Source organism: Quercus robur, chromosome 4 (genome assembly GCF_932294415.1).
Source record: "Quercus robur chromosome 4, dhQueRobu3.1, whole genome shotgun sequence".
NCBI classification, from domain to species: domain Eukaryota; kingdom Viridiplantae; phylum Streptophyta; class Magnoliopsida; order Fagales; family Fagaceae; genus Quercus; species Quercus robur.
The window spans coordinates 44,146,994-44,155,666 of record NC_065537.1 but is presented as its reverse complement, the minus strand read 5'-3'; the positions used below and the strand labels follow the sequence as shown (position 1 = coordinate 44,155,666).

Genomic DNA, 8,673 nt, shown 5'->3' with positions numbered 1-8,673 from the left:
TTATCACTTAAACATAAATACAACAATAAAAATAACAAAGCCTTAGTCCCAAATTTAATAGGATCAACTATTTCTCAACAAAGTAATCCGGGTTGGGCACATGCATTCTTATCCTCCACTAGTAGTAGCAACTTGGTTGTTGTTGCTGTATTATGAACCAAAAAAAAACTATAACTAACACATATTTTTGCCTCCATTCCTTAAAAACAGGTTGCAATTAATGTGAGATTGTGGATCCAAAACCCCCTAGATGCATGTATAATTTACCAACAAAGAGAACACATTGTTGCACTTCCAAGAATGTCCGAATGTTTCTGCCATAACCAATTTGAATACAGGAAAAGGGCAACACTTAAACCATACAAGTTTTTCCTTTGCATAGTATGATGCAATACAATTGAAGGGCTGATTGCTGTTTCCAAACTCACTGAAATCTGAATAAATCCAACAATTATACTCTAAAAAAGCCTTTCTGCTTCTTAGATGAGCACCAAGGCTCCTACTATACAATCTTTGATTTCTCAAAAGGTTAGAACAAAGAAGAAAGAATCAAGAATCTACCTGCTGCCTTTGCGATTACAGTCGTAGAGCCTCTCTAAATCCAATGCTGAAACTATTTTCTAGACCCTTCTTACCAACACCTACAGGGTCTCCTTTTCGCATCATCGCCACAAACTCATTGTAATCTATTGTTCCATCCTGCAAAATTGATAGAAATAAATGATTATAGGCATCACACATGAAAGGAATGAGCAAATTGCTGAATAGTGTATTTCTTCTCCTTGGCAGGACTTGCACCTAATACCTGACCTAATTCCACCTACCATTTTACCACTTGGTGTCAAGACTCATGGGCTGGCTGAATGAAACTTACTTCTCTACACTATGTGAATGGAAAGAACGATATGCTGTGCCAGTCATGTCAATGTGGTCTGGAACCTAATATTTAGGCTCTTTTGCATCAAATGCAGCCATCAACCATTGCACAGAAATGGCCTTCAGGCAAAAAACTACATAGTTGCAAAAACTGTATCATCTTATTATTTAGGAAGATCAACAATAAAAATCCATATCTCAACTACCCCCCCCCCCCCCCCCCTCCCCCGCTCCAAATGCCTAATCACCATGGTATGATAGTTTTGCTTTTTAAATTGTACTTAATTTTCATCAGAAAAAACCGTTAGTCAAATCCAACTTAAATTGAATTTCAAGTTCTCTTGGATTGACATATAGCTTGACCAAAGTGCTACCCTAATCAGGTTTTACTGAGTTGTCAAGGTCTCAGAAGCAAGTAGTGAAGAAGGGTTGGGTTCTGGGGGAAGGCCAAAAAGATTGTTCCTTCAATCCTTTACCATAGTACTATTGAGAAGATATGATAAAAGAAAACACTCACGTTGTCCTGATCTACTTCTTGGATCAAATCTTCCAGGCGAACATCTTCTATGCCAAACTCCTCACAAGCTTTTTGAATCTCATCAGCAGTAATATAACCACTTCCATCCTTATCGAAGTAGGAAAAAGCTGCAAATAGATGATCCTCTCTCTCAATTTTGTTCAGATGCAATGTTGCAGCAATGAATTCTCCATAATCAATGGTTCCACTGTTATCAATATCTGCCTGCAATTTAGTAAAACATCAGATTTAAAATATAATTCAGTAATACAACATTATTTCATAGTCTTATGGCAGCTAACGAAATTCTCTGAAACATTATAGCCCTTTAAATATTCTTGCCTATAGCACATTCAGTTTCCCAAGTGAGCTCTCTCAGAAAGCAGTTCTAGTCACTCCATTTTTTTAGGATATAAAAGAATGCATTGATGTTCTCATATATCAAAATAATTCGGAGAAATAGAAAATTTATACCGCTCGAAGTAATAGCACGCATCCCAATCATCCATGTGGCTAATCCCTCTTATCAAAAATAACATAACATTAAGGAGGGATTATTTTTTTACTTTCATTTTCAAAACACTGTCCATCACGTTGTTAGTGATATGAAGAAGAAAACACGTTCCTCATTGAAAACTCCTTTTAGTCCCCAAAAACAAAAAATAAACAGTAGAAGAAAAGAAACGAAATAATGAGAACTTCCGTATCTTGTATTTAACTTTTATTAATCAATGATAACAACAAGATCCCTTTTGTTGTCAGTGGAGGATCCCTTTCCTGTTTTTGAGCCTTGATTCTAGTTAGTGTTTGTTTCTGTTATATGTGTTATGTTAGCTGAGTTTTTTAGGTTTTGATGGTGTAGGTCGTGTTTTCTGGTGTTCTGCAGCTCAGCTGCTTCTTTGTATCTCTGTTGTTGTAATTAATGAAATTTCACATCCATTAAAAATAAAAATAAAAATTGGAACAAGTTTACAATTACTTTATAGGCATGGTTTCTCATATGCCTATACTCATTAACAATTCTTTATGGCTTGAAGCTATAAATTCATAACCTCCTCTCAAAACCTCTACCAGCAAGGGCCCTCTAACTAAGACTCCAGATTCCAAATCTATATCATGGAGTGGTTGGCTAGCCAAACATTATAAAATTGTTCTGTGTGCAATTGCTCTGACAAACAATTAAATTACAAAAATATTGATTGCTATCCTTTTATAATCTTCTATCCCAATTAATATCTCACCAATATTACAAATGTTCTAGGAGAGTCAATATTGAATGACTGAACAAGCTAATGAGTCCCTTAGTTCAAAGTAACACATACTAAAAGTTAGTAGCTTTAAAGATCTGTTAAATTGACATGCTGTTATTAACTTCTACACCTATATAATACATACTACCATGGAGTAATAGCTAAACTTTTATTTTGTAGGAAAGAAAGAGAAAAGTTATATAGTCTGTTATTTTTTGTTCCACTGGCTTTCAAATTTTCAATAGACTAAAGTTTAAAGTTGGGACTCTCTCTGTCTCTGCCTCCCACCTTTCTTTTTCTCTCTCCTTCTCAATTTTCTTTTTATACATGTATTAGTCTTCTGCTAAGGTTTGATATTCAGAAACCTTTTTTTTCCCAACTAATAGCGTATATCAATTGCGAGAAACTGATTGAAGTGTTTAGCAAAAGACTTGGACCAAAATTCACACTAATACTTACTGCATGCATCAGATCATAAATTTCAGACTCCTTAAGATTAGCTCCTACTCTTTTCAAACCAGCCTTGAGTTCTTCATAAGTGATTTGACCACTATTGTCCGTGTCTATCATTTTGAACATTTCTTTTAGGCCAGCTATCTCTTCTTCAGATAAGCTCTCTGCAATGACCTGCAAAAAAACAAAAGAGAGTGAGAAATGGACTAGTCATTCTATCTAATAGAAATCCAAACAATAGTTTCAACCTGAATCTGAATACACTGATTATGTAGCAACTCTATCTATTGAGCTTTTCAGTGATTTTATATTCAAATGTAATCAGCCTTCACATCCAGACACTTACTTTAAGAGCCATTTTCTTGAGCTTGTTCATAGCAGAAAAATGCTTCAAGCGACTTAAAACTGCAGAATCAAGAGGCTTGTCAGGAGCAACTCCATCGATTTGCACCCAGGGATGACCTGACAGGAATATAAACTTTTTATTAGCTAGGAAAAGAAAATCCCATGTGAAACCTAATATAAATATTATAGGATTTATATACATTAATAATGACAATGATTCAAGACAAACAGCAGAAGCAGAAGACCTGGTCATTCTGAACAAGTCTGAAATTCAAAAAGGGAAAAATAGAAAAATAAGGACAAGATTCTTTGTTGGATATGAAATTTCCATTGACGCTGTGGATAATATGGCAAACTTGGGCTGAATGAATTCAATGGCATTTCAAGGTTTTGGCAATTTAATGATTCAAAACACAGCCAACATTACTTCTTTCATCATTTGGAATACAAAAGCCAACATTGCTATTAAATAGAAGATACTCTCATATTTCCTCCAATCTAATCTATGTAAGAATGCATCAGGGCTCATAAAGTCACAAGAAAAACCTTAAAGGAAAATTTTATAAAATCTTATATGTATTACAATAGAAATAGATTCTACTCAACCCCATTCCCTAATCACATAATTCCCACATCTGAATTAATTGATCAAAAACAAAACAAAACAAAACAAAACAATAGAGGACTCACACAAAACGTCATGCGCAGTTGGTCGTCTCCTAGGATCTCGAACAAGCATTTTCCTCACTAAGTCTTTTGCACTTTCAGATATACTAGGCCAAGGGTCAGAAGTGAAGTCAAGATCACCATGCAGGACCTGTTCGAATATCCCTTGCTCGGATTCTACATAATCATTACATGGATGAAAAGAAAAAATGGGGAAAAAGGAAAACAATAAGCAAAATTTGGAACATATTTAGACAAATACAGGCAAGGAAGTAATGAAATTTCAAGAACTAGTAGATTCCAAACTTCTTACCAGCCCAAAAGGGAGGCACTCCACTTAATAGAATGTATAGAATCACCCCAGCACTCCAAACATCTGCTTCTGGACCATAAAGCTTTCGTAGAACTTCTGGTGCAACATAATATGGGCTGCCAACCACATCAGAAAATCTTTCGCCTGGACGGAGAAACCATTGATTTTTTAGAAATTAGAAAATCAAACCTACTGCTTCTAGTTCTATTTAGTGTCAAAGAAGCAGAGTGGTGGAACCATGAAGTCAAAATGCAGCTGCCCACAATTTACATAAAAAATGGGTTGATTACATGTTTATGCCTGAAAGTAAAGCAGTATCATTGCATCATATTTTAATGCATCTTCATGTAAATAAAAGTATTGTTACAATTTTTGAATTCCATCTTAGAATCTGCTTTTTGGGTGATAAATGCTTAACTCAAAAAGGAAACTAAATCTAGAATGTAAAATCCTCCCTTAATTACAATGGCTTTTGAGTGGAATTTGTGTTGTGCATTGTGTTAGAAGTTAGAACCCCTTCCCCTCTCCTCTGTGTGTGTGTGAGTGAGTGTTTATTAGTTAGTTTCTCAGGAAAAAAAAAAGTTTCCTTCAATTCCATCTAGAATGACCAATCTTTAACCTTAAGCTGATATTTAAAAACTTGATAGTAAGGGAAAAAAGAGAGAAGAATATAGAAATATTGTAAATGATAGAAGCATAGATGCAGGCTCAATTCTCTTAACATAGAAATTTACTCTAACTGTACAAGTGGACAGTTCACAAGGATTGTTCTTGAGTTAACCAAACTACAAACAAAAACAAAGAATGAAGGGTGGAGAGGGGGGAGGGGTGGGGGGGGTGTTATAGTGCGCTGGGATGTAATTACTTGAAATATCAGACATTCAAATATATAGTTCAGCAAATTAATGATTAAACAAAGTATCATCAGACTCAGAAATGGTAGTCTTTTTTATTTGTTGTAAGTCTCAGTTGATAGTCTCAATACTCAGAAGACAGAACTAGGAGAATGGGAATTTCAATGGTTTGACAGTCATCCCAGTCTGCTAATCAATCAATGAGAAATGGAAAATTCATAGCACTCAGATGCAACTACAACAAAAACCACTTGAAAATTGTCTACTTAAAGCTCAATAAGATTCAAATCAGACCTATGTATGGTGTTAGAGAATCAATTTTATTTGGAAGTTTGAAGCTAATAATTGACAATTTATAAATATTGTTGCAAACCAAAGAACTGAGATGGAAGGTAAAAATGACCTTATGTGCTTAAACATCAAGAATAACAAAGTATAGATGTTCATTATTATCCTGAGAGACTGAGATCAGTAGCCAGCTATTTCAGGCTGACAAGTGGTGTTATATTTCTATGGACCAGGGTAGGTTTCTTGAACTAGCAACAAGTCACCACGTCTGCTCTTCTCCTTCCACAACCAAAGAAGCTGGCTCTCCCAACACAATATTAGGGCCATTGCTTTCATTCTATGCTGATCTGGGCCCAGGGCTAGCTAGATGGCTCGGTAGAGAGATACAAAACTAGATTAATAGCTGAAGGATTCCTTTATAAGTTATTTAACCTTTTCCTTTATTTAGGGACGTATGATCGTTATTCTTATTCAGTACTTTCTGTGACCATGGATTACATCACTAATAAGTTCATAATTTTATTTAAGAAGATTAACATCTGATTGTACCTAAAGTTTAAACTGTGACTAAGTCCTTAACCAAAATTCAAACTAAAACCATACATTGCATAAAGAGGACCAATTATCAGATTGAAGGGATTTGCTAAGATAGGTTTGAACTAGTATTGGTGATTCAAAATAATTTGCAGACATCAAATGCAGCCCGCTCTATATAGAAGATTAGAACTTCAGGCAGAGCGTCCTATACAGAAAGCATGTAGTACACCTTGTTACATAATACAGCATTATCACATCATCAATTTGTAAAATCTTACCAAAACAACAATTTCAGAACAACATCAGCGTAGCAATTCAAATAATTTCCAAAAGTACAAGCAACCATAAGAAAATACCTGGTTTGAAGAATATCGATAGGCCAAAGTCGATAGTTTTGAGAAGTGAATCCTCTTGGTTATTGACAAAGAGAAAATTCTCAGGCTTAAGGTCTCGATGCATCACTCCAAGCGAATGACAAGTTTCCACAACCCCAACTATAGTCCTAGTAAGCTCAGCTGCCTTTCTTTCTGTGTAATGCCCACGCTTAATGATCCTATCAAAAAGCTCACCACCTGCACATATCTCCATCACAACATGAACTGCCATCGGATCTTCAAAAGCTTCCTTGATAGATATAACATTAGGATGTCCCTTCAAATGGTGCATGATCTGAATTTCCCTTCTCACATCCTCCACATCCTCATGTGTTATCAACTTCCTCTTTGCAATAGTTTTGCAAGCATACTCTTTCCCTGTAGCCTTCTCCACACATAGATATGTGGTCCCAAATTGGCCTTGTCCTAATTTCTTCCCCAAAGTGAAAAATTCCTTAAAATTACCAGTCCTTGTTTGTAAAACTTGGGTACGGAGCCCTGCACTAGACACCCTCTTCAAGTGAGGCTGTTTCTTGGCTTTTGTGACTTGTGCTGGTTCTGGTTTAGTTTCTGGTTTAGTTTCCGGTTTAGTTTCCGATTTTGGTATTGTAACTTGTTCTGGGGGTTTGCTTTGGACAGGCATAGGTGATTCAGGTTCACTAGGTGTACCCTCATTGCTAGTTTCTCCATTAGTATGAGTAGAACCTGAGTCTTCAGGCATTCGGGTCCGCCACATTGCAGCAGAAACCGATTGGAAGAAACTATTTTTAGTAATGCTAGGTCCAACACAAGTATTTCCCATTGAGCCCTGCACCAATTTCTTTCTAAAACTTCTTCTACTTTCAACACCAAGATCCAATCTTTCTTAATATGTTAGCACAAAACATAGTAGATCTGATCTTCACAAGCTGAGTAATAAATTCAAGTCAACCCCTCATCTTCCTATTTTGCTCTAACCTTGACAGAAATAACAAAATCAAAACTTCAACTATAGCATATCATATGAACTATGAATAGATACCAAAAGAGAAACAAACACAAATCAACAGATAGAAGAAGTGCTCACCAAATCCATCAGTTGCTGATTCCTGTCAATACAGAGATGACAATAATTGCACCAAAGATAGTCCAAAAGTGAGATTAGTTGAACAAAATAAGATCAAATAAGGATACCCAAAAGCAGTCAAAGCCTTCCTTGATCAACTATAAAATCAAGTAAAAAGTATAATAGTGGAAAGAAGAAAAACCCCTTTAGACTATTGGATCAAAGAGCCAGTCATCAATAAAACAAACTGAGGAAAAGTCTACAAAAAAAAAAAATAATAGTAACCAAAATTGAAGAATTCCAACAAGAATCAGCACTACCCAAGAGAGTAAAAAAGTAATCAAATAAAAGGGTTGGTGGAAAAATAGAGAAATGGAACTCTGCTTTTAACAGGTCTCCTTGAAATAAGTATTGGAGAAGAAAAAGAAAGAAAAAAAAGAGACAGATTTTCTGGTTTTCTGGTGTGGGTGTTACTGTGTGTGCAAGTCTTTGGCTTTGTTTCTATCTACTTTGGTTACGAGGTAGTCTTATACTTACAATTTTCAAACCTGGTTTTTTTGGTGTGAAAACTTCAACTTGGGCAGTAAAGTGGGTACGCATTCGGTCGGGTAATATTCCAACTCAGGCTTTTCAGTTGGTGGTTGTACTCTTGTATCCATGCGATTTTTTTTTTTTTTTTTTTTTTTTTTAATTACTTTTTTTGCTCGGAAATTTAGGGTAAAAATATTTAGTTTTGAATCATGATTATTACACGCCCTTTGTTAAACAATACTACTAAATATTTAGTTAAAATTATGAATTTTTTTTTTGCCCTTGAATAAATAAAGAAATTTTGAGAGGAAAAACTAAGGGTTGACAAATTAAAGGCCACCGAGTTGGACTCTTTGAATTCAATAAGTATTGAGGTATAATAAATTTCACAATTTTTATTGATATGTAAAGTTATAAATAATGGATAATAAAGAAATGTTAAGTATGAGTTCAATTGAGAACCAATAATAACATATCAACTCAATAATTATGAAATTTATTAAGAAAATGTTACGTGTGTAGCACTATATCTAACAATTTACCCATTGTGCTAATCTCTTTTACAATTTTTTCTGAATAGAGACAATAATAAATTTTATTCATTTGCGCTATATACTATGAGAA

At 35.0% G+C, this 8,673-nt stretch overlaps 1 protein-coding gene across 3 annotated transcripts; it reads right to left on the bottom strand.

The window, feature by feature from the left end:
- Positions 1 to 228: 228 nt before the first annotated feature.
- LOC126722068 (calcium-dependent protein kinase 1-like) lies at positions 229 to 8,091 on the bottom strand. 3 transcript variants are annotated; one of them, XM_050425223.1, is made up of 9 exons: positions 7,540 to 8,091; positions 6,456 to 7,430; positions 4,421 to 4,564; positions 4,132 to 4,284; positions 3,443 to 3,558; positions 3,103 to 3,270; positions 1,394 to 1,618; positions 562 to 699; positions 229 to 434 (listed from the first exon to the last, which is right to left on the bottom strand). In XM_050425223.1, exons 2-8 carry the CDS (start codon positions 7,273 to 7,275, stop codon positions 577 to 579), a joined length of 1,749 nt encoding a protein of 582 aa, XP_050281180.1. In that variant the 5' UTR covers positions 7,276 to 7,430; positions 7,540 to 8,091; the 3' UTR covers positions 229 to 434; positions 562 to 576. The 3 variants fall into 3 exon arrangements, with proteins under 3 accessions (XP_050281180.1, XP_050281178.1, XP_050281179.1); XM_050425221.1 differs by having other exon boundaries at positions 229 to 699; XM_050425222.1 differs by having other exon boundaries at positions 229 to 699; positions 6,456 to 7,425.
- Between the last annotated feature and the right edge of the window lie 582 nt (positions 8,092 to 8,673).